This window comes from Aricia agestis, chromosome 4 (assembly GCF_905147365.1).
Source record: "Aricia agestis chromosome 4, ilAriAges1.1, whole genome shotgun sequence".
Lineage (NCBI taxonomy): Eukaryota > Metazoa > Arthropoda > Insecta > Lepidoptera > Lycaenidae > Aricia > Aricia agestis.
The window spans coordinates 10,062,848-10,089,716 of NC_056409.1; the positions used below are offsets into that span (position 1 = coordinate 10,062,848).

Sequence of the window (26,869 nt, forward strand, 5' to 3'; positions counted from 1 at the left end):
TGGCTGTCAAAATTTAGAACAATCACAGAGCGGAATCGCGTCTTGAGACCGGATCGCATCTTAAGTACTGAATATTTATACCAGCCTTAGTAGCTGGTATACTTTCATAGTAATAATAATAATAATAATAAATCTTTATTTCAACCCAAGTAATAGCTCAGTCTATATCTTTATTACGATTTACGCTGTGATAATAAATAGGGTCCCGTTTTTGCCCTTTGGGTATGGAACTATACCTATTATGTAATATTTAAAAGAAGAGTTGATCATAAATCAAAATAAATCTATACTATCTATACTAATATTATAAATGCGAAAGTATCTCTGTCTGTCTGTCTGTCTGTCTCGCTTTCACGCCAAAACTACCCAACCGATTGTAATGAAATTTTGTATACAGATAGTCTACAGCCTGAGAAAGGACATAGGCTACTTTTTTTACTGGTAAAAAGGGTTGTAAGGGGGAGAAAATACGAAAATTTGTTCAAATTAAGTTAGTTCTAAAAAATTCATACTAGATGGCGCCGTGCGTCTCTTACATCGCGCTAACGCTTGCCCAACATCTTTCTATATGAGGTGGTATCATCATACTTTCGAGTTACGATTTTTTTTCGATTATTATTTCTTTTTTACGTTATTTAATAAGTCAGTACTTTATATTATGTACAGTGACGTAACCTTAAACCTATCAATGATAAATAGTTTATGAGTAAAGTTGTGTAATTGGGGGGGCTAAATAAGCTTTAAAATTTGGCATAATATATAAAGTTTAATTTAAAAAAATGAAATATTATGTGCACACTGCACAGCTGTTTTGATTTAAGGGGTACCAGGGTTTTTTTTTATAAAAGCTTTTGACACAAATTTTGTTGACATCGCGCGCTATAAACTGAAGTCCACGCGGACGAAGTCGCGGGCAACAGCTAGTCTATACTAATATAATATTATAAAGAGGTAAACTTTGTTTGTTTGTTTGTTTAATTGTAATGAATAGGCTCAAAAACTACTGGACCGATTTTAAAAATTCTTTCACCATTCGAAAGCTACATTATACATTATTATTAGCATACATTATTTACGAGTAACATAGGCTACTTTTTATTTTGGAAAATATAGGGTTCCGTAAGATATTTCAGTTTTTCCGAAACAACCAGAAAATTTACTTATTTTGCGTACGCTGCCTAAACTATAAAAGATAGAACTATATAATGTTCTAAGTAAATGTAGATCTTATAAATATCTACAAAAATGTCCGCGGCATACTATACCTATCTATGTCAAGTGAGGCACAACAACCATTTTTTTATTTAAAAACTGATTTTTTTTGGACTATATTTAAACGCATTTATTTTACTCATGCTAATAATCCTTATCAAAATAAAGTATTTCATCACTAAGTACAGTTTATGTAGATTATATTTGGTCTTTGAATGATTAAAATTGGACGTTTGGTTTAGAAGTTATGGCGAAATTAAAATATTGCGATTTACGCCTGTTTCGAAATGGGCGCTACCAATGCGAGGGTGCGTTCGCGGGATGGGTATCACTACATAATATTTAATACTAGCTGTTGCCCGCGACTTCGTCCGCATTAGTATAGTAGATCACGTCCCAAGTATTATTTATTGTACAAAAATATTCAATATACAGCATTGACTTTCCTACGATTTTATTATATATAGATGTTCCGCGCGGCTTCGCTTGCCTAATTTAGGAATTTCTCGCGACCGTACATTTTTACGCAAAAAAATAGCCTATGTCCCTTAACGTGGTCTATTCTTCATGTTTGCCAAATAACATAAAAATTGCTCCAGTAGTTCTTAAGAATCTTAAGGTAATAAGCAATTTCATATAATTTCCCCCGTTTTTTCCACACTTTCCTCTATTTCTTCGCTCCTATTAGTTGTAGAATAATAAAATATAGCCTATAACCTTCCTCAACAAATGGGCTATCTACTGCTATAATGCTACTATAATATACTGAAAGATTTTTTTAATCGGACCAGTAGTTCCTGAGATTAGCGCGTTTAAATAAGCCCTTTTATATAATTTCCCCCGTTTTTTTCCACATTTTCCACTATTTCTTCGTGATAAAATATAGCCTATAGCCTTCCTCGATCAATGGGCTATCTAACACTGAAAAAAGTTTTCAAATCGGACCAGTAGTTCCTGAGATTAGCGCGTTCAAATAAGCCCTTTCAAATAATTTCCCCCCGTTTTTTCTACATTTTCCTCTATTTCTTCGTTTCTATTAGTCTTAGCGTGATAAAATATAGCCTATAGCATTCTTCGATAAATGGGCTATCTAACACTGAAAGAACTTTTCACTCAGAAAGAAAATCGGACCAGTAGTTCCTGAGATTAGCGCGTTCAAACAAACAAACAAACTAACAAACTCTGCAGAATTATAATATTAGTATAGATTATTTTATATATTAGTTTTGCCATATTAAAGTATTTCGCCCATATTATTATTTTATTGAAGTGACTAAATAAGTATAGCACCATGGCAACATCTATCGCTTTCCCGTCGCACAAACAATGGTCGCCGTCAATCTCAAGATTTATCAAAATAATTGTTTGTACTCATTGAAAAGGTCTACAGAAAACTCCGCAATGGTATATGTACATAAGATTATTATATTTCTGGATATCCCACAATAAAATTTTTTGTCATTGCCGGGGGTCGCGGGTTCGAATCCCGCCTACGGAACAAAAAGTTTTCAATGTTCCCGGGTCTGGATGTGTATTAAATATGTGTATGATAGGTATACTTAATAAAAATCTTAAATATATGTATGTATAATATAAAAGTATTAAATATATTTCCGTTGTCTGGTACCTGTAACACAAGCCCTTCAGGTACTTAGCACGGGGCCAGACTGACGTGGTGTGAAGCGTCCATAGATATTATTATATTATTATTATTATATTATTCACCCTTAACTTCAAATAATGGCTAATTTTCGAAGCGATTTTAACCAATACGGCAATAATCCTTATTCACTCAAATACTTTAAATACATTATTGATTATGGCCCTTTACAGCATATTATGATTTAAATTTAAAATGAATATTTTCGAAGATATTACAGATTTAAAATTTGCGGGACGTAGCTTTTGCGGAAGTACCGCCCAATGCGGGCCACGTAATGAATACTTATAAATTATTTAAAATCAAAATAGGCTATAATAAATTTTATACCCGTGCGAAGCCGGGGCGGGTCGCTAGTACCAAATAAATACCTTTGTGTCGATGCTACCTACAAGACGTAATTCTAACGTCTTTCGAAAACATAGATGGATAAGATGGAGATTCCGAGAAATGCTGAAGATACTTGACCGCCAATAACAACCAGCAGGCAGCAACACGTTTGTTTATCGCTAATTTAGCACTGTTTGTTTACATTGAGCTGTGGGCTGGGCAGAGTTGGCAGCGCGCCACTGAAACGCGGCCGCACTTCAAAACATTCTAAATTCACAGGAAAAAATACACTTCGCACAACAAATGCGCACAGACTACAGAGTGGACTGCTTATACGATTACGTTGGAACTTGGAACACTGAGTGCAAATATTTTAACTGTGTACTGTAAATGTATTTTTGGAAGAAATAGTGGTTGATTTAGCGCTGCAGTCTCTAGGTCTAACTTCAGTGATAATAATTCAACAAATCTAGGTAAGTTTTATTATGTCATTATTAAGTAGTCGTTGCTGCTGCTATTAGCAGCAATTATTTGCAAATAGCAAAAAATGTTAAGAGGATTCCACACCGCCCTTTTTTCCATACAAACGTTGTCCCCTGTTTCCTCCCTGGATAATGCTAGTAGAGTTATAATTTTTTTCCTGAATATCTACGGCCACTAATACAATGTCCCTATGTTTTCTTTTTTTTCATAATTTAATTATTAAATAAGATATGAACGTTCAAAAACCCAAAAAAATGGCCAGATTTTCCGCTGTGTTCAAACGTCCAGAAAACAGATTTGGCTAGATTATACAAAAAAAGCAAAACATAGGAACACGGCTCAAGCCTTTTTTTAATCTTTAATGAAGAAAGTACTTAAATCGGTTAAGTTTTGGAGAAGGAATCAGGGGACAACGAATCGTTGATTTTCTGGATTTTCTGCAGTTGTCTCTATCGCGTTCTGCGGTATAGGCTTGAGGTAAGGGAGACAGCTATAGATATTACACGTACTTTTTTTTTATTTCTCTAGCCCCTGTTGTATCCTCTTAACCCTTTGATTAAAATTTAATCCCATTCGTACGTAGACTAATACCTGTGCTAATACCCACCCAAAATACATGAAATTAAAGTTTAAATCAGATGAGTACCTATGATAAACTGTAAATTTCCGAAAACATGTATCTACGGTCTACCCTTTAATAAATGTCATTTTGTTACCATTGTGGTGCCATTATAGTCATTCGTTTGAGTAGCAAAGATTGAATCGTCGATCAGTGGTCACTGGTCACCATAGTAATAGTTTCAGACACTCAGGCATGCTTATTTAAACTGTTCGGTCAGAGACCAGAGTATAATATTGTAATAGGTAAAGCTATGAGTACCAAAAATAAAATTCAAATATGTATTTACTCTCTGGATGTCCGACGCTGCGAGGTGCGACAGTCTTGCGATGTCCAGGACATTGACTTATATTCACACTGAACAAGACCTAAATCGAGGCATGGCCAATATTCGTATGTGTGTGTGTGTGTAAAACATTTTACATAAATAGGTAAGTACTAGCCATAGCCTTCGTAGAACGTTTTCTGATTTTCGACCATTATCTGCCAATATGAATTATTATGATCACGATAATTTTTTCTTGACTTTCTTGCGCCTCATACTCATAGTAGGTTTGGTTATTCTCGCGACTTGGAGTACCACAAGGAGTATACGGCGCGTTCAGACTGCCCTCAGGGTATTAGCGGATAGATCCAGCGTCTGTGAAGTTCATACACACCCTAGCCGATATCTCAAATTCCAGTAGAGAACAAAATTGTCAAAGTAATTTCAAAATTTTCACATCAGCACTTTTTCCCTGATTCGGAGAACTCATGAGTTAGAAATTTAGAATCACTCATGACTCAGAATCTGATCTCAAACGACCTTCAGACTAAAGTATGCTGTATGGCACTACCCAAATTTAAAGCAGAGTTAGCATCTGGTTTCTATTCGTCACTCGTCAGTTTCAGTAGCAGTTAATTACCTACGTAGTACCATAGACAAAGGAAAAATGGCTGGTCTCTGGTAGTACTTTAGAGTGGCCTCATAGCATAATATGGAATGAGCAGTTAAATATTTATTAAAAAGCAAGTAATTCTATTTCGAGACACCCTTGACGTAATACGTAAATGCCTTGTTTGGAAAGATGAGGTGAGCTTTTTTCGCTCTGACGTAAAACGTTCATGATATTGTATCTACGGTATGCTACGGTGTACATACTATAATTGGTTATTGAAAAAAATAATAGATATAGAATTTAAAAAACCAACCCGCAGGCCACACCATAGCAGAGATATAACCTAGAACCGCGCTTAGACCAGCGTCGAAATAGGCATTTAACTGAATCTGTTAGATTTTACTTTTTAGGTACAACAATGAGACTCTCAACTTACTTTTGTCTGTTCTTCATACGCGTGCATAGCAGTTTAGTTGATATTATTTCCAGAATCAGTTGCAAGAGTTTGCGCTGACAGGTATGGACACCGTGTACCCGCCCACCGCGTCAGCGCTAACGCGTGGCCGGCGCAGGCGCAGGACCGAACCGCGCCTGCGCCACCGGACCATGCCTGTTACCTTTGCTGAGATTAAGGTACGCAGTTGCCTTACAATCTATCGAATATAGCAGAGTTGTGTGATTGCCAGCGTTTTAGAAACTTCATCAAGTTTTATAGCAGTGTTCTTTCGTTTTCTATAAATCTCGTGAGAAGATGTTTAGGTAGTGGTATCAGATTATGCCTAGCACGGACAGCAGTCGGTTGGACCATCGGAGAATCATCGGAGACCAGCGGTCCGGTTACGCCAAGACAATATTATTATTAAGTATGTCTATTGTCTAATTAGTAATTTTGCGATCTGAAACTCGGCTGCCTACAGCTGCTCCCTTCTCCAATCACTTTATGCCCATAATTCAATTTCTCTGGTACCTAACTATAATGAAGTTCGCACTTCTTAATCAGATGTAAATTATTTTCAGGAAGTAGACGAGGAGAACATTGAAAATGAGACGACGAATGCGACGAGCGTTTCCAGCCTCGCCAGTGCAGCAGAGGAGAGGAAGCGACGGCCGGACGTCTTAGACGAGAGCTTCGCGCAACGACTTGCGCCGCAGTTCGCGGAGTTTCGTCGACGACGAGCTCGTCGGGACAAGCTTCTGGAGCCCGACGAGCCGGACAACTCGTCTAGCAGCTCGCGAGCTGAAAGCGAGCCGCGTATACTCGAACCGTCTTGATCGTTTTTCGTACGTTTTCTGCAGCGAATGGAAGAAAACTTTTTTTTACCTCAATGAGTTATGATTCGTATATTTGAGTCATATTGATCATTATTGTTTTTAATTCAGTTGTTAAAATTTGTTCGATATACCCAAAGACGTCGAGTGAACAATACGTTTGTAACAACAGCTCTACGTAGAGCTTAAATAGCTTTGTATGTTCAGTGAATATATTTCTTAGGTGCTTTTAAAAAGCTACACGATCTTTAATACTTAATAATAATTGTCAAGTGTATTAATATTTATATAGTTGATGTTTCAATGTGATACTTATATTAAATTAACGTAGATATATTATGTAACTTAAAATGTGTCTCGCTTTGTATACGAATTGTATTTAAATGTGTTAAAAATAATAAACAATTATTATGGTCTCTATCAAGAGTAACATTATATTTTAATTAAGGTACCTACTTAAGTATTTTATTAGTCTACAGTCGCACTCATGGGCCATGGCTGGTTTACACGTATTAAGTTGATAAGTAGTTAACTAATTTAATTGCACGTAAACACAAAATTTAGTAGCATGTAGCAAGTTAAAATTTAGTAAGTACTAAACTAGATGACAAATAGAATTTAGTTACTACTTATCTACTTAATACGTGTAAACCAGCCATCAGAGTGGAACATTATTTACTTAATTGTAATTAATTCAAAATTTCGACATAAGTCCCATACATTATCTGTCAAACTCTTCATTAAATTGAAGGTTAATCATAGTTAAATGTCTCTGAGTATGGCGGTATGCAACTATGTACTAAGTTATCTTCGCATTATTTCAAGGAAGTGGCGCTAGATGTTACTAATGTGGGAGGAAAAAAACAATACTGCTTCTTTTTTATTGTAATTGTTGCGTAGAAATAAATAAATAAATAACACTCTCATCCACACTCGGAACATGTACAATAAATAGACACTGCTCTGTACATCTACCTTATACAACTAAGTATATCTATAATATAACTTTATTAACAGACAACAATATCTACTTATTTTATTATTATCTTAGGCCGATGTCTTAACGGGGCAGTTAAAGATATTTTAAAGCTATTACAGTTTACAGAACAAATACAATACAATACACATAAAATCTACGAATAATAAACACTAAGGAAACGTAACTCCCATACTTCAACCGTTTTGAATTTGGTTCCTTTTCGCACAATAAAATAGGATAGCAACGAAACACTAACACTCAAATTTACGAAATAAAGCCGTATTAATTGTCACTTCTTTAATTAAGTACACAAAATTGTGTACCGAATACATGCATAGAGTATGTATTCGGCTCACATTTTCTAGACTCGGTAGACAATTTTTTTGACACAGTTACTCTTGCTTAACTTTTATTATTCGTAGCATAAAATCTTTTTGTAGAGCTTGGCTTACTGTGTTTAGAAGCCCTAAAGGCTAAAGTATACTTCCAAATAATTTGTATTTTCTATTGTACAAACTGATGTGCTTTAGTTTATTAAGATTACTTAGTAAGAATATTAAAATAAAAGTGACCACTATTCTGTAAAAACTATTGTTACGTATCAATTGAGGCTCTACTTTGGGACTTCCAAGTCAAGTTGTAATGGATAATTTAATAATTGAGGTGCTTTTGTTGTTGTACGTTTATTATATTATAATATATTAAGACTAGCGTTTATTTCTTAATTATGATTATAATTTATAGTCTATTTTACACTTGCCACTAAATAAACTGCTAATAACATAAAATATGGATTTATTCTTAATGGCGATATCTGAAAATGTTGTAAAATGTCCACTACATTTTATAACTTTTATGAAAATTATAAATTATTGTTGTAGCTGCAAACAAGAATTGATGTAAGTTTAGGGAGTTAAGTCTGCAAACTTGTAACAAGTAGATCTACAACTTTCGTTTCGACCACTAAGTTCTTGTGTTTATTTCGATGAAATCTTTTAGACAAATTTTACGAGTTGATATTGGGTCATACTATTGTTACTGTGTAATCAGTAATGGAGGCATACCTAAATAATCTAATATCTGCCTGTCCATGTAGAAAAAATACAGTTTCAATTAATTAACACGCCTTTAAAATTTATTATCTAGGTTTCTTATTAGCTGTTATTGTGTAATATTACGTATGTTAATACTATTCCTGACGTAGGTATAGACGGATATTTTTGCAATTGGTACAAGTCTTAATCTTTGATTAGCCGATAAGAAGATGACAAGACTATGCTTAGTTTTAAAATGGTATTGTATCATCTTTCCTAACGGTTTTTGACGACATGTTAAGTAAGTACATGTAAAATTTTGTTGGTAAAAAATTTATTGTTTTCTATTTATCGTAGCTTCTAAACTTATTTTTAAATTACAGTAGTTACATTACAGAGTACATTATAGCATAGTCGAATACTGCTGCGGTGCCGGCTGGGCTCTACTTAAGTCTTAACAAAGTTTTAACTTTACCGTATACTCTCGGGACGCGAGAACCTTTCGAGGAATCGAGGAGCGAGCTTGGCGACTCCCCCCCTACGATACGTCCCCAAACATCTCCTACCCCCAACTTCCCTTCTGTATAAATTTTATTTCTCTTCTTCGCTACGTAAAAAAACATCCACATGTCATAAAAACTTCAAGTCTAAAAATCACAAGGACACTAAGTATATAATAATGCACAATCAGTACGATAGAAACGAAACCGACACGGACCGGTGTCACCGAGGCGCGGGGCGGGGCTCGCCGGGCGCACGGGGCGGGTCGCGAACACTAATGGACGGGAGCATAAGACACATGGGGCGCGGTCAGCGCGGCGCCGGCGCGGGCTCGTCCGGCGCCGCGTCCGGCTCCGCGGCCGAGGGGATGGTGTGCAGGTGGCGCGGCGCCAGCGCAGCCGGCGGCTCGTCCGCGCACACCGCCGGCTGGCGCGTCAGCCGCGGCCGCCCGCCCGCGCTGCCGCCCGACCGTGACGTGCGCCACGTGCCTGTCGACGCCGTCGCGTTCGACCCCGACGAGTCGTTCCGCGACGACGACAGGTTCGAGTCCTGCGACGTCTTACGTGTCACCAGCCACGACGCGGCGCGGCGCGGCGGCGGCGCTCGCCCGCACGCGCGCCACGAATCCGACCGCGACGACGAGAACTCCACCGACGACGACACCGAGCCCGCGCGCGCCGTCGGCGCGGCGGGGGCGCGGGGGGCGGGCGCAGGCGGCGTCCCACCCCGGGCCGCGCGCCGCCCGCACGAGCGCAGCCAGCGCAGCAGCCGCTCGGTGCCAGGCTCGCCGACCGCCTCGGGCGGCGCGGTGCCGGCGCTGGTGCTGACGGCGGGCGCGCCGCTGCCGGGCAGCAGGCGGCGGCAGGCGCACGAGGCGCCGTGCTGGCCGCGCGACGACCGCTCCGCGAGGCTGTTCGTGTTGGCCGGTGTCTGGCGGTTGCTGAAGTTGGAGGAGTGGCGGCAGCGGCCGATGCCGCGTGTGACGCGCGACTCCTCGATCGCCTTGCACACGAGCGCGCAGTCCTTCTTGAACTGCTTCGTGAGGATGGCGTACAGGAACGGGTTGCAGCAGGAGTTCAGCGGGAGAACGAAAACTGTGAAGACCTTCGCCTCCTCGAGGGAGACGAGCCGGACCCCGAAGGCGGCCGTGAGAGCGAAGAACGCGATGGGGGACCAGCACAGGAAGTCCGTGAAGACCAGGAGGGCCATCCGCTTGGCGATGCGGGAGTCGTTGGAGTTCCAGGCCTGCGAGCCGCGGATCGCGCAGTACATCTTGAGGTAGCAGCCGAGTAGCACGAGGAAGGCGAGGCCGTTGATGGCGAGCAGCGCGACGACGTAGCCGAGCGCGACCGGCGTGCCCGTCTCGAAGGGCAGGCAGATGGCGAACTTGCGGTAGTCGGACACGCCGAGCAGCGGCAGCGTCGCCGCGGTGAGGGAGAACGCCCAGCCGGCGGCCATGACGGCGGCGGCGTGGCGCAGCGACAGCCGCTTGTTGAGGTGCATGGCGTGCGTGATGGCGTAGTTGCGCTCCAGGGTGATGACGGCCAGCGTGTACACGGACAGCTCCGACGACAGCACGCCGAGGAAGCCCGCTAGCCGGCACCCGCCCGACATTTGCCACGAGATGGCGTGAGAGCGAAACTCTCCAAGTGTTCCTGCATCCACCACAGCTAGAAACCCTGCGAAATAATATCAAGGAATAGTCAATTTAGAAACAAGGTTTTCCTAGTAGCTTTATGAAGTAGTCATTAAAATGTCTATATTTATTATTTACCGAGGTAAATGCCCATGCAGAAGTCAGCAGTGGCGAGGTTGGTGACGAGGAACCGCGGTACGTCGATTCGACTTCGGCTGAACAGCAGCACGAACACCACAGTGCCGTTGCCGAGCAGAGCGAGCAGGAACACCGCCCACACGCCGCAGCGCAGCGTCCACCAGTCGAACAGGTCTACACAAGGCAGGAACGGACCTACACATCAATTATTATTATTATTACAATACATAATAATGTTACGTGCTAGGGTTCGAGGATTTGGAGAGAAAGACCTGGTGACTCTCTTGAAGACTTTATTAACACTGCACTAAACACTAGGTCACAACACTTAGTACTAAGTCCAAACACTAATCACTAGGTCCAATCACTAAGCACTATCACTGTCCTAGGTCGTAGCCAAGTCGCAGGTTTCACTGGTTCACTCACTATTGATCACTTGTTGTCGCCACGAAGATCGCTCAGATCGAACTGACTGGCCGGGCCTGCCTGCGGCTTTTTATATGGCGAGACGAATTCCAGAAAGTTCCCGATTCACGTAAACAAGTAAACAACCGTGGGAACTTTCTAGGAGGCTTGAGCATGTACCATAATAAAAGCAAACAACTAAACACGTAAACACGCAAAAAAAAACGGTAAACACGTAAACAAACATTGGACCTTTCTAGAAGGTTCGAGTATGTACTTGCGCACCTCATGCCATCTAGTATTGAGTAGGGGATTTAATTATGTTGCCTGTGCTCCCTCGGTAAGTTTCGCTGGTTTGTCGCTAGATGGCACCACGTGTCCGTATACCATGTACCGTAACAATAATATAATAATAATATCTATGGACGCTTTACACCACGTCAGTCTGGCCCCGTGATAGTCCCTGAAGGACTTGTGTTACGGGTACCAGACAATGGAAATATATTTAATACTTTTATAGCTTTTATACTATACATATATTTAAGATTTTTATTATATAATAATACACATATTTAATACACATCCACGACCCAGGAACTTTGAAAACTTTTTGTTCCGTCGGCGGGATTCGACCCGCGACCCCCGGCTTGAGCTACCGACAGCCCACCCACTGAGCCACAGAGGTTGTCAAACATAATTATTGCTAGAATCCGATTCTTATATAGATCAGAAGTGTTATAAATCACTGTGTTGTTTTAAGGTGAGGAATTCTAATTCCATATAATGCCACTCAAGACGTGGTTTGAGGAAATATTTACCGGGCAGTGGCAAGCAGGTGACTCTCGGGGTTTTCACTTCAGCAGAAGCAGGCGCTCCCCAGCCCGCCAGACGTAAACCACCATCGCCAGTAGCGTTCACTATGAATTCATAATAATAAGCTTAATTAGAAGCATATTTAGAAGGATATACCTAGTACGATTTTTAACCGACTTCCAAAAAGGAGGAGGTTATATGTTCGGCTGTGGAGATTTTTTTTTAATCTAACATGTTAGATTGAAAGTGTACTATAATCCTTCTAATCGAGTCTCGTCCCAATTAAACCTAGAGGCTAGAATTAATCGCGATTAGCAACGGCATGCTATACCTATTCGGGCGTAAACAATATCTATCAAAATACAGCTCACAGCATGCGTTTGCGATCAAAACAACATTATGGGTAAATAATTATCTTTGAGCACTTTATTACACTATGTAGATCAGTCGGTAGAATAATAAGTCTTTACAGTACTCACAATAATGTGGCCATATATCAGTAGCGTTAGCCCAGGCGGCGAGGTCCACATGGGCCGGCGGTAACAGCACCAGGTCACTGAAGTGCTCCGAGTCCGTCGCCTCGTCCTCAGCGGCCTCCGTCATCAACGGCAGGAACTCGCAGCAGTGGTACGCGTATGATAGGACTAGGCTCTGGAAGTGGAAGTGGGTAACTGTATTTTCTGTTTTACTAAGTTTACAATCGAAGGTATCCCAATCCATATTCACAATTCGATAATAATGTACCACAATACCCTAATCTGTGTGTACCACCATTTCCAATTACAACCATATCAAGTGACTTGGTTAACATTAAAAAATAGGCCTCATACATACTCGTAACTCCAACATTTCTCGGGAAAAATATAGAAGAATGCTCAGTTTTCGATTTTAGGGTTTAGGGTATGTTATCGCTGATCAGACGGGGCGTTATATTCGGTTATTGATAGATCGCTACCAGACGCGGACACGTTATTGGTAGCTATTATAACTTTGATGATAGCTAATATTATTAGGTCCTTACATATGAAATTGGTGTTTTGTATGGGAGGAATATTTTAAAGACGATTTTTTTAATAATACTTATATTTAATTTATCAAAGTATGTACTATTGTTATCGATGCATTTTTGCCATCTTAAGGGTAGTTCGTTGATCCCTCTACTAATAAAAAAACGGAGGGACGAGAGTCAATAAATTCTTTGAATGCGGTTTGGTGTGGTTAATTCTTCGATCTGTTTCTGCAGCACTCGTGCCACGGTAGAACTCATATTCGTATAAAGCGATATTTCAATTTTTCCATTGTGCGATATGAACGACTCAAAAGAAAAAAATAATCAAGAAAAAACAAATGAATGACTGTTTTGGAAACTCAAATGTACCAAATAAATGAATAAGTACGATAAGAATTCTTAACCAAAGAGGAGATATTTCATATCTGAGATCAAAGTGGCCTGTACAACAAAACGCCAATTTCATATTATGCAAGGACCTAATATTATATACTTAGGTGTTAGGTACATGTGCCAGTGCCGAATTTATATTTTTATAAGAGTAGGCCACTTTGTTTCCGCCGCCCCATGTACGAAATCTATCGGCCCCTATGGACGCTTCAGCCCCCCCTAGGACGCTGCCGGCTGTCGCCCCTAGGCCGCAGCCTATACGATCTATTTATAAATCCTGACATGTGCCGATTACCCTTTCCAGTTTATCCGAGCGATTTTAAATACATACCTGTATCCTAGGGAAGAGCTCCGGCGGATGGAATCGCCTCAGGTTGGGATTGTTGTGGGCCTTCAGGTGTAGCAGCCGCTGCAGCCCGCTCGCCGGCAGCACCGGGAACACGTTGTTGCCCACGTTGCTGGAACCACAACATTATTGCTAGTGACTAGAAGCAGGGCCTGTTCTAGCTAAGAAGTCGCTCCGGGCAAAGATTATTTTTGCCGCCCTTTACATTCAGAAAATCATACAAGACATGAGCTAGTTTTGTTGGGGTATAATGGGGCCTGGGGGGAATATTTAAGTAAAATACTCAAATATTTTCACTATCCAACCTAAAGTAGGATCATCCAGCCTATAATTCTCAAACTTGGGTGCTGGATGACTAATAGCTAGTTCGGAAGATAGGAATAATTAAATTTCGCCGCCCTTCATTTTTTGCCGCTCTGGGCAAATGCCCGGCTCGCCCCCCCTAATTCCTTAGATACAAGAATGTCAGATTCATTACTATCAATTAATCTACATACATATAAATAAAATTGGAGTGTCTGTTTGTAATATTAAAATAACCGTTTTTTACTACATACATATGAATATTTAGACGGTACTTACACCAAAATAACGATTTTTAGAATTTTTGTCTGTCTGTATGTCTGTCTGTTTGTTCCGGCTAATCTCCGAAATGGCTGGACCGATTTTGACGGCACTTTTACTGGCAGATAGCTAATGTAATAAGGAGTAACTTAGGCTACTTTTTAACCGACTTTCAAAAAGGAGGAGGACATATTTTTACTTTTTTATTTTTTACCTATGTATTTTACATTTTGTTGACGCGGACGAAGTCGCGGATAACAGCTAGTAAGCAATATAATTGCTTATTAATTGATGAGCTTTTAGTTTCGCTCATTTAAAAATCACTACTCGTATCACTTAACAATATTATGTAACTTTGTTGTATTATCTATACATATAATAAAATGCGCCCCCCCCCCCCCCTCCTGGTAATGTTGCCAAGCAAAAACATGTTAGTGTTGAGCGAACAGCGTCGTTAGTGTTGAGTTAATTCTTATTCCTTAGGAACAAACTAAGTTATTAATTAATAGTGAAACATACAGATTTCGAGTGTCATTTGATTAATATGACTGCCTGGATATGGACAGACGGACAGGCTGATATTATATCTTTGTAATCGGGTTCCGTTTTTTACCATTTGAGTAGGGACCATAAAAAGGACAGAATTATCCATTTCCGTTATTATACTATGGTAACGCCTACGGGAAACAGCTATCCATACTAATATTATAAATGCGAAAGTGTATTTGTTTGTTTGTCTTTTCTTCGCAGCCTAACGAAGCAACAAATTGACTTTATTTTTGGCATCGACTTAGTTGAAATAATGGAGAGTAACATAGGCTACTTTTGGTCTTGGAAAAACATCATGTTTCCAAAGGAGATTTGCAAGAATATTCGTATTGTACACGATTTTCGAATTCCACGCGAGTGAAGCCGCGGGCAAAAGCTAGTTAAAAATATGATTAGTGTTTAGCTAGTATTCAATATTAATTAGAGGAACTATAAGTCGTAAATCATTTTAAAAGCAGAATAATTAACCAATGATGCTGCAGCAGCTTTGCAAGTACCACAGACGCGTACAATTCATACTATCCATAGTCCATACTAATACTATAAATGCGAAAGTGTGTCTGTCTGTTTGTAACCTCTTCACGCCAAAACCACTGAACCGATTTTGCTGAAATTTGGTTTGAAGATACTTTTAGTCCCGGGAAAGGACATAATATGATTATATGCGATTCCCGCGCGATATACGAACTTTGGCATGGGCGCAACGGACTGCGTGCGGCGTCATCTCCGACATTTTAATATTTCTCTAAACACAGCGCGAATAGATTTTAGTAAAAAATACGACTTACTAATAAAATACAATAAAATACTCACAGGTCCTCTAGTTTGGAAATAGGGACGAACGCTTCCATGTCGATGTGCTCGATCTGGTTCCCCTCGAGGTCGCTGCAACAGTCCGATACAATAACGATGCAGCACAAATACTCAACTAGGGTGACAATACATTTGTAGAAAATGAAAATATTAAAGAAATTTTCTAATGAGAAATCAGTTCCGTTTACATTACTATCACCAGCTCAGTACCATAGGCAATCTCTGTCTGCTTCATAGAAGAAAGAAACAGAGGGCTTTTTAAAAAATAAATAAGCGCTTTACAATCATTTTATTCAAGGTCACTCTTTTATGTCTAGCTAAAGCTGTCTAGCCTAAAATCAAGAAAATGTAAAATTATCAAGTTTGAAGACAAGTACAAGAAGCAGGACAAAATCTAAGGTAGGCACAACATGACTTTCCAGTCATGCCGCGGCCACGGCAATTAATTTTTGGTTTAGATTTTATTTAATAATAACAATAAGTCCGATGTTTTTGACGCATAATCATGGTCACCGGATCGGGCAAGCGGTAGAGTATTAAAAACATTGAGTGTAGTTTCTCTGAGCGGCTTAGTGCATCCTGCAGCTTACTCCAATTAGTAGCGGCTCTCATCGATTCCTCCTTTGCATACATACAATAATTGAGGATTGTACTTCCCTGGGGAGTATTACGCCGGCGAGGCCTTTATAGTTGGATTTATTACTCTTTGAGGCTTAATGTATTTCACGCATCACATTCTTTTTTAGTCCTGAACACTTTGTAATAGGACATCATAATATCTCAATCTAGTAAATTATAATTTTTGAACAACAAGGCCATTTTATGCTAAATAGTGTATGTTTTGAGCTCTATCTAATAAAATGTGATCCACACTTATGTTACGTATAGTATACTCCAATACACTATACGTATAACGTAACACAAGGTTCTACCTTATACATACCTTCTAGTAACTTCAAAAGTCTTTTATGCTAAAGCGGAAAAACTCATCATGAAAGAAAGCAATTAAAGTGAGGACGAGCAGTGATTTATAGCGCACCCTTTTCCACCCGAGACACATACACAATTTAAACGACATAATTAATTTATCCCTCTGCAATTATTCATATTTAAGGTACTGTAGCACCCGTCCCAGTTTTGAGGAAAAATGACCATTTAGGTGATTCCGGTTTTTCGGAAAAACCTTCGCGTCCATGGCAATTCCGGATAAATTGTTTGCATATTCGCATTGTCTAAAAATGTTTGTGGATATTGTGGACTGAGAGTTTTAATTAAGTTGTGTCCTAGTTCCGACGCGGGTCAACATCATTTCGCTTTGATTCAGTGTCTTGTGTAAGTTGGGGACTGTTACATCGGCTATCGAGTGTCATATTAGCTTGGGTATTACTTTCGAGGCGTCCGTTAATTACGTAAGGCGTTTAGGGAACAAAGAGTCCAGGTGAAAGTGACCAAATCTTATTAGGGGGAGTGGGGCTATTAAAATTCGTACTTGTGTTACAAAAATCTACAAATACGGGGTATTGTAAATTGTAATAAACATAATATTATCAAGAGACTCAAAAACGTTTTACGTAATTTTGGAAAGCCCTTTTCCTAGTTGTGATTACCTAAGAGAGCTTAATTAGATCTGAGATATTAGGTGTGATGGTTAGAACTAAGTTATGAGATATCAGATTAGCCTTTGACAGTTTGTAATCCGATTGGTCTGTATATCATAGTTACATAAAGTGCAGATTCATTAGTCCGAAGTGAGGTGAATCCTCTGAGAGAATAACTTAACACATTACACACCCATTTCTAGAAATGGTTTACGTTCAGTGGTGAAAAGGTTTATAGGAAGCTTTAGTTACATGCACGCATGTTTTACAGCGATGTGAGCCAAAAAGTGCTGATTAAACTGTAAATAGTTAACAAACTAATAAAATGAATCTTTTTAAGACGGATTGAGAGTATAATTTCCGAGTCGCGTTACAATGAAAGTCAAAATTTCATTTCTGTTATTTCTCTCTACTCTTTGCATGCCCTTGCTATGCTTACGGAAACATAGGACGATGGAGCAAAATGGTTATTTAAGGTTAAAAAATAAAAGCACAATAATTGATGGAGCAAGATGGTGCATGGTTCAAAACATAATTACTCTAATGTTATCAACAAGACTTAAAAGAGCCTTATGCCTGTTTTCACCAACGGTCTCCTAACGCTAAGTGTTCCCTAGCGATCTTTGCGGGTCAAATATCTCTTAAAACAAACACATTTAAAAAAAAGTAATGTTTTGCAAAAGTTCTTACGCCCTAAGGACGAACGTGATACACAAAAATTCGTGAAATCTTGAAGGATATGTACCCTTAATGGCCGCTAGGGGACCACTTAGCGTTAGGTTAGTAGTTAGTAGTAGTAGTTGGTGAAAACAGGCATTATACTTACAGTAGCTGTAACCTGGGCGTGTGCACGAAGGCGTCTGCGGGTATATGTCGGATGCGGTTCCTGGCCAGCAGCAGATCGTGAAGCTTCCTCGGCCCGCGCAGTGCGCCGCCCTCCAGCGTTAGAACATCATTCTCAGATAGATCACTGATAAAAAGAAATTAGTTAATACTATTACCTCCTCCTTTTTGGAAGTCGGACAAAAATATTGTAGCCAACGCCACTAACTTAACAATTAACACCCTGTCTTTGAGTAATAAAAACCCAAAAAACTCAGCGGTACTCCAACAGCATCGACCTTTCCGAAGCCACGGGAACATCAAGAGTCAAGACCTCCGCGACGCCGGCGACTATGTTCGTAGAACCAAAGAACATTAATAAGTAATAGGTAACATATAAATGAATTAGTGTTATGCGCAACAGAAAATGTTTTTGTCTTAAAGCAGATCGCTAGGGACATTTGGCGTAAGAATGCTTTCAGTGAAAACGATCACAAGATCTTTAAAAAAGTTTTTTTAGTCACGACTCACGGTACATTCTTAGAATGTAATTCATACCGTCTTTGGCTTCATTGATGACTCATGAGTATTTAAGGTGACGTCAAATTCTCTTAATCAGATATTAGGTAAATATTAGTTTTGGACGGTGAGACGATTTCGAGCTGCCAATCATGTCAGGGTTTGCACATCATTAAAGAAAGGCCATATTGCATCATTCATTAAACAAAACTAAATAGTAGGATGCTTATTGCATAAAGTGCTACTTACTTAGACAACTTTCATTCGCTAATTTCGCCAGCAAAGTCAAATTAAAAAGAGATTTGACATAAGGGATCCTACCATTATGTTTAATTTTGTATTCTTATCATTTGAATTCTATTTAGGCTTTAGCCCATTTTTAGGGTTCCGTAGTCAACAATGAACCCTTATAGTTTCGGTCTGTCCGTCCGTTTGTCCGTCTGTATGTCTGTCTGTCTGCGGTTTTGCTCAAAGACTATAGGACCTACAAACCTATAATTCGGCATGAATGCAGATATTAATGATACCAATAAAATTGTAAGTACATGAAATCTTTAAAAAATATATTTTTTATGGTACCTTCCCTACACTTCAAGCGGGGATGAATTTTTTTTCTTCGCGTCCACCCCATCGTGTGGGGTGTCGTTGGATGTTTTTTAATTATTATAAGCATTCATAGATCATTTTCCGATTTAGGGATGGATCCGTTTGTGAAATATTAAGTTTTAAAGTGGAAAAAATCGTTATGAGTCTAGTGTCCCCCCCCTCCCCCCCCCCCCCCCCCCCCCCTTCTACCAGCTAAACGGTTGCTTCTGGAAATGTGAAAAAATTCACGGGAGTAGGAAATATGCTGAATTTAAAAGGCAAACTATCACGGCCAAGAACCGTTTATAAGTTATTGAGTAATAGTCGATCAACTAAAAAAAATGTATTCGGCGAAGTATAAAGATTAAAGGAACTTTTCGTTCAAATTCCTTTGAAAGTAACTGAGATGATGTTGTTAGTAGTGTAAAACACGTTATAAATGTACATTCATTGACCAATGCAAAAATAAAAATAAAAACTAGCGGTACTACAGAACCCTATATTGCGCGTGGCCTGACACGCACTTGGCCGGTTTTTGCATTATAACTTCGCACCTAGCGCAAGTTTTCTAGGTAAACTGTCTATTAGTACTTCGTTTTTTTTCTTGAATATTACGTTAATTGTAGCAATTACAAAAATGCTTTCTGTTTAAAAGTACGAAAAATGTTTGTAAAAGCAGAAAGCTACATTGGCTCTACCTAGAGTTCTGGTGGAACTAAATATGAAAGTAGGTTGAAGGCTGTGAATCGGAATGTTCGTAATGAAAAGTTCGTTAAATTAGATTGTTATTTCATTATTTCATTTAAATGGCGTTGGTATTTTGTAAAAAAGTTGAAACTTTTCTTGAACACAACTTCAGCCTTCAAGTTCCGCTTTAATATAAAAATATATCCCTTATTCGTAACAGTCAGGGGTCCAAGCAGGCCATAATTTACTGTTTTTATAAATTATTCATGCATTAATTAATAAATGTTGATATAAACTGATATTTATCGCTTCTAAGGCAATTAACGGAGGTGTAAATTGTTGTGTTAGCGTAAACCGAGCTTAATAACCAGTTATTAGTTACTTTAAGCAAAATACAGGGTATTAAGCGCCTAAATTACATGTAACATTCTTCGAAATATTTCTATTAAAAGTTATTCTGAAAATGTTGGTGTGAAGTGTACACGGTTAGTTACATGCATTCTTCGAATATATTACGGTTCCATTACGTTCCACAGCAAAGAATGTAAACGGTTTCCATTTCACAAATTCTTGTCCCTTGCCTTATATTTCATAATTAGTAAGACTTAGAAGTGTTTGAAGCAAGCTGCTTTGCGACAAATCAATAAACCAAATCTGGTATTCAATCATCAAGTACTCATAGATTAGGCAATAGTTTTAGTTCTCAGATAGTAGACAGTAGGTATTCACTAACTTAAAACAGTTTGATATTAATTTCTGTTTGATTATAGATATTTTTGTTTGTATGTCTGTTCTGTAGCATCGTAGTTCCTATAATCAGATAAACTTATTTTAAACGATCGAAGTGACATTCGAGTTATGAGAATCGTGCCCTTGACGTGATATTTTCACAATTTCCGGTACTTACAGCACTCGCAGTTCTCCACAGTCGCGCAGGTCGGGCACTCTCTCCAAGTAGTTCGACCGCGCGTCCCTGTAATATCACCATTTTATATTGCAAACCAGCTGAACAGTTCAATGTGTACTATCAGAGAAGTTGATTCCTAGGCTGATGGTGGACCTACGTAATTTGGTCGTGTTATGTCAAATTCTTCCGACAGATCAGTGGACAGATCACAATTCACAAATAGCTTTGTCCACACTGTGCCTTTTTCTGTTCCTCAAGGGCATGCGTTATAGCGCAATCAACAGCGAACGTGAGGCATGCCCGCGACGCATGCCCTCTGACCGTATCCAAAAACAAAAATGCCAATGTTAGCGTTGCGTTCGTTGACGTATTCAATTGTTGAATGCGCCAAAACGCACGAAGATGACGAAAATTGAAGACGAAAGTGAATAGTGTGGCCATAGCTATTCACAGGCCACAGCTAACATTGAATTGACATAACCCGACCAATTGACGTAGAACCGTCAACTGCCTATAAATCAATTTCTTCGATGGTACATCATCAGCAAATGCACTAAGTATTCAGATTTCTTCTCAAAACCGATGCATTAATAGTAGGTATTTAGGTGTGCTTACATTATATACATCCAACATATTGAAATAAGGTTATAATAGCATTCAAAACAATACAAATAAAGCTATACAATAATCATAAGTTAACAACGTTATGCCAACAATATGCAGCTCGCATAAATTCCTGCTCGGCCTACGCTCGATACAAAATACGTTTGTTAGATATTGCAAAAACTATGACTATTGGATTCCATAATTTGCATACAATAGAATTAAATAAATGACAGACTTGTAACAAGGTTAACACGTGAATGTTTACATAGTACATGTCACTAAAGTTGCTAACAAGTATGTATGCATATTATTTGAGCAAGATTTACATCGCAAGATTCTAATCAATGTCGATCAATCACTTTAGATAAAACATCATCTCTCAAACTTAAGAGATTGAGCAAAGAAGTTGGCAAGACATCGTAACGGACAGGAGACTAAAAGAGGAGAGAACACTTACTTCTACGAGTAACAAGATCTTTTATCCAAACAAGCAAGAACAATTATTATTGACTGGTACCTACGTGTTCGCAATTTTCTCGCAAGCTCTCTTTCAGACGATCGGCTTATAGACGACATACGCGTCGACGGCAGTCGCTGGATTTTTTCTCATTGATTTTTTTACACCTGTCGACGGCAGTCCACAGCTGCCGTCGACAAGTGCCGTTCGTCTGTAAGCGCTCTCGCATGCACTGCCAAATTTAAATACGTACTTGTCATTTGTTCTTAGTTACCTTTCTGAAGCATACTTACAGAGCCCGTAGCTGCGGTGCATGATGGCACAGATCATGCGGCAGATGCGTGAGGCGAGCCCGGTCTACCCGCAGCGTGCGCAGCCGAGATGACCCGTTGAGCGCCGGCACCCGCTCCAGACCACGAGCCTCAGAGAGTATCCTGGAGTGTAACATGCTGCTTAGATGGACGGTTATATCTATATATCTATATATATATATGTAATTTATCTCTTAAGAAGACAGCGTATTCCCCGTTAAAAGGCCGGCACCTGCAGCTCTACTGGCAAAAGCTGCAGGTGCAGGTCCATGGGCGACGGTAGTTGCTTTCCATCAGTCGACCCGTTCGCTCGTTTGCCCCCTTATTTAAAAAAAAATATATGTAGAGCTACATAGTATTTGCCGCTCCATACCAGAAGCCTTTGCAGTATATATATATATATATATATATATATATATATATATATATATATATAGATACTGCATATATATATATATATATATATATATATATATATATATATATATATATATATATATATATAACAACGCCTCCGTAGTCCAGTGGTTCAGAGCTCGGAGGTCGTGGGTTCGATTCCCGCGTTGGAAACATGTTATTTCCAAGTTTGGTTAGGATAATGCAGGCTGAATGGCCTGATTGTCTGACAAGTAAGATGATCCATGCGTCGGATGGGCATGTAAAAAGTCGGTCCTGCGCCTGATCTCTCGCCGGTCGCGTCGGTCTGCCGTCCCACTGGGTTATGAGAGTAAAGGAATAGAGAGTGCTCTTGTGTACCGCGCACACACTTGATCACTATCAAATTACTCCTGCGTAACTGGCCTGGTTTCAATGAAACCGGCCACCGTCACCGAAAAGGGTTTATATATATATATATATATATATATATATATATATATATATATATATATATATATATATATATATATATATATATATATATATATATATATATATATATATATATATATATATATATATATATATATATATATATATATATATATATATATATATATATATATATATATATATATATATATATATAGTACCTATCTTGCTTTCTAGGAACCTTAGATTAAGAACCTAAGGTAAGGTCAGCAGCTAGCCTTGCTTATCGCATTAAATAAATGTTTGAGAATTGACTTCAAAAGCCCTATCTGAAGTTTCATAAAAGCTTTTAGTATCAAACTTTAAGCTCACTGAAGTCATAAGTGTTGCGCTTGTAAGACGCAAAGAGAGCAACCACTAGTTATGATCATAACAAAGAGGATTCTTTGTAACATATAGGCTAAGAAAAGGTGGATCTGTTTGGCTTATTTGTTATGTAAATAATCCTTGGCCCAAATGTAAAAAGATATTGCCGAGAGAACCCAACTTGCTCGAAGTTGCTAGGGTACATTTTGATTCAATAAAGGGTGAATGATTGGGGTGTGAATATAATCATATTTTTATATTAGATCAGTATCTAATATAAAATATGATTTTATTCAGAAAATATATTTTTCCAGTGCTGAGGCAGATTATGGTGGATTCGGCACAAATGGATTAGCTTAAGCTGATCAATATTACGGTTTATATCGAAAAACGGGGTGAATTAAACGTTTTTTAGGGTTCCGTACCCAATGGGTAAAAACGGGACCCTATTACTGAGACTTCGATGTCTGTCCGTCTGTCCGTCTGTCTCCAACCGCTGTGACCAAGAACCGCTATAGCTAGAATTCTGAAATTTTCACAGATTGTGTATATGTGTTGCTGCTATAACAACAAATACTAAAAACAAAATAAATATATTTAAAGGGGGCTCTCATATTACAACAAACGGTAAAGCTTTATATCAATAATGACAACAGGTAGGTACTTGAATTTTTCTCGAAGTCCTTAATTATATGTGTCTTTAATATCTAATAGTAATATTTAAATAAAATAAAAAATTAATGGGGGCTCCTATACAAAAAACACCATTTTTGGCCTAATTTTGCTCTATAATGGTACCTACGGAACCCAACGTGCGCGAGTCCGACTCGCACTTGGCCGATTATTTATTTGAATGTCGTAACCAGTTACTGGAGTCTCTAAAGCTTTCCATTAGAAACTTGTAACACAAGAGGAGTTACAAGACGTGTAACTCCGAGAGTCCATGAGAAGCGGCTATCGCGCATTAGTTCAATTGACTCTGTCAATTTTGTGAGTGATGCGTCTTCCTGGTCGATAAAAAAATAAGTTATGTTGTTCACTCAACAATACCTGACAGATTCGCAAATCACTAATATCCATACTTCCATACTAAATGCGAAAGTGTGTCTGTCTGTCTGTCAGTCTGTTACCTCTTCACGCCCAAACCGCTGAACCGATTTAGTTGAAATTCGGTATGGAGATACTTTGAGTCCCGAGGAAGGACATAGAATACTTTTTATTTTGGAAAAATGTACGGTTCTCGCGCGATAAACGAATTTTGGCGCAACGGAGTTACGGAAGTTATGTAGTAAATGATAAAGCTTCTGCAAATAAACGACGGAGCATTTAAAAAGAAAAGCTCCAAACAATTACGCCTCGATTCGAGGCTCGTTAATCATGGTGATTATTTCTGGGAAATAAATCAAGACCATGGCCTTGACATCGGGAGATGACATGATGACACGGTGCGCTTTCGAGGCGAGGACATGACACTCAATGACAGCTATTAGTCAGATGAAAAGGCTGGCCTTACCCATCGGTGACAATAATTTCATTATCCGATGGATCATATAACATATTCCTCTGTATTCCTCTATGAATTTCATAATACAAAGTTGGCGTTAATATCCTCACAATACATTGTAAAGTTATTTTGATTGATTCTCGCTACAACATATATAATTTTTGTTTTGTATCCAAAGTGAATTAAAGCGTACCTTAAACTATGTATTTATCGAGGATAAGGCCGCTAATCACGGTAAAATTTTTACGTTTAAATTGGTAGGATCGATACGTGTAGACAATCTAAATGTGTATGTGTTAAAGACAAGGGTATCACAATCATTTTTGCTGATTGTTGTAATGAATTTGATTCGGGAACGTCCTTGTTAATTAGAGAGATCCATGTTCCCTTTGACACTGTAACTGTCCGAACAAAGTAATTATTTCAGAAGTTTCTGTGACAATGATCCTTACTTGAATGGTGTTAAGGTTCTGTCAGAGGTAAATTAGCTCTGAATGTCTTGCAGCACTGACCTCGCACAACTCGCTGCGTCATAGGTCAGTGTTACCACTTCCAAATGCTCCTCACAAATTGGCATCAATTGAATCAGACTCAAATTTTAAATCGATTTTATAACAGGTTTTCACGCATCAAGTTTTTTATGTACTTATCCATATTATATTCAGTCCAAATTGATTGTTTTCATCAAAATTTTATTGGCAAAAAAGTAATTCAATTTACACTCTCTATAGGATATAACAGAAGCTGAAAGCATAATATTAAGTTATAGGAGTTTCGAGTTTGCTAATCGCACCCTTTTGTTGCTTAGATCTTATATGGTTTAAATCACGCCTTCGCCTTTGATCTTTCTTTGCAAATGTGTTTAGGACTATTGAGAACTTCGGTATATGGGCAATTCGCAACTTCTCTAAATATATCTTAGATCCTAAGCAAATATCATAACTTACGGGATTATAGACGTGAATGATCACTATAGTTATTATCAGCTTCCATCAACAAACCTACGTATAATTCTGTTTATATTGTATTTCTATTATCTTCAAACAAATACATGCCTAAGTTGAGTCCAAAATAAACGAAAGAAAAGAGAATAAAGTATTCTTAATTAAAAGGGGTCTGTACTTTGTGTATTTATTAACCTTTAATAAATAGTCACTGAAAATTAGCTAAAACAGCTTCACTGCCCACGCTCTGTATAAATTACATCAATTATAATAGATAACAACATAACGGCCATGTAAATTGCTTATTATATTGCGCTGACAAATTACGTTTGCTGTTAGGCATAAAATTCTGATCGACAGGCGAGCTTTACTGCGGTAATAAAATGTGTTATTATTTTTCGTTAATGGAGTGCCGAAAGATGGATAATGGTTGTTAATTTGTTATTGCCTTAAGAATTAATGTTTTTTCTAAAACATCATTTCTGTTATAATACTTTCTAAACAAATAAAACTTATTAATAGGGATGATGACAAGGTCAAAGATTAGCGAATTTTGATGATAAAAAATAAAATAAAGAAATCACGGTAAAAAATAAGTGTTCCCTAACAGGTCGATAGCATTTGTATTTTTTTTGTTATGCGCCTTCAAAGTTGGATAATCAAGTTGGTTTTTTTTTTCAATTATATTTCTTAATATTTGTATACCATTCGATAACTTATGCAATTAAAAGCAACTTTTGTTATAAAACCACTTTCATAAACGCAATATTTAATATACCTATCGAAAAAAATTCTCTCCCGATGCATACAAACTACGAAAGAGTGACGTCAGTATTTCGTAGCACTTTGTATGGAGCGTTTCGGGCAGGTCTATTTTATGAGATGTTTGAATTGTCATATCTTGGTGAATTTTTAAGCTATCGGAGTCATTCTTTCAGCGATGTTTCTATTTTTTAAGGGTCATTCAATTACCAATAAGAAAAAAAAATAGTCATCAAGCCTATTATATACTAAGTAGCACTTGCTAATGAAATTAATACATAATATCTGTCTCATACGAGAAAAGTAGCTCGGCTATTTGGCAAAGGACAAAACATTGTGTAATAACTAATTTATTATTATATT

The 26,869-nt window shown here is 38.5% G+C and overlaps 2 protein-coding genes across 3 annotated transcripts in view; one reads left to right on the forward strand and one right to left on the reverse strand.

Moving 5' to 3' along the window:
• The first annotated feature begins 3,411 nt into the window (after positions 1–3,411).
• LOC121726616 lies at positions 3,412–6,746 on the forward strand. 2 transcript variants are annotated; one of them, XM_042114048.1, is made up of 3 exons: positions 3,412–3,675; positions 5,700–5,815; positions 6,200–6,746. In XM_042114048.1, the coding sequence occupies exons 2-3, from the start codon at positions 5,702–5,704 to the stop codon at positions 6,452–6,454; spliced, it is 369 nt and encodes a 122-aa protein (XP_041969982.1). In that variant the 5' UTR covers positions 3,412–3,675; positions 5,700–5,701; the 3' UTR covers positions 6,455–6,746. The 2 variants fall into 2 exon arrangements, with proteins under 2 accessions (XP_041969982.1, XP_041969981.1); XM_042114047.1 differs by having other exon boundaries at positions 3,413–3,675; positions 5,672–5,815.
• Positions 6,747–8,839: 2,093 nt separating this feature from the next.
• LOC121726614 (lutropin-choriogonadotropic hormone receptor) overlaps positions 8,840–26,869 on the reverse strand; it is a 43,449-nt gene continuing 25,419 nt past the window's right edge. The window contains exons 6-14 of the mRNA XM_042114045.1: positions 22,103–22,243; positions 20,747–20,812; positions 18,053–18,196; positions 15,629–15,700; positions 13,688–13,814; positions 12,437–12,608; positions 11,963–12,061; positions 10,740–10,934; positions 8,840–10,644 (exon numbers count right to left, since the gene is read on the reverse strand). Coding sequence (XP_041969979.1) covers positions 9,275–10,644; positions 10,740–10,934; positions 11,963–12,061; positions 12,437–12,608; positions 13,688–13,814; positions 15,629–15,700; positions 18,053–18,196; positions 20,747–20,812; positions 22,103–22,243 — 2,386 coding nt within the window. The 3' untranslated portion in view covers positions 8,840–9,274. The remainder of the gene's footprint in view (positions 10,645–10,739; positions 10,935–11,962; positions 12,062–12,436; positions 12,609–13,687; positions 13,815–15,628; positions 15,701–18,052; positions 18,197–20,746; positions 20,813–22,102; positions 22,244–26,869) is intronic.

Coding starts and splice junctions, on each gene's coding strand:
- LOC121726616 (XM_042114048.1), top strand. CDS start 5,702: ATGGACACCGTGTACCCGCCCACCGCGTCAGCGCTAACGCGTGGCCGG. Junction 5,816..6,199: donor TTACCTTTGCTGAGATTAAG/GTACGCAGTTGC, acceptor AATTATTTTCAG/GAAGTAGACGAGGAGAACAT.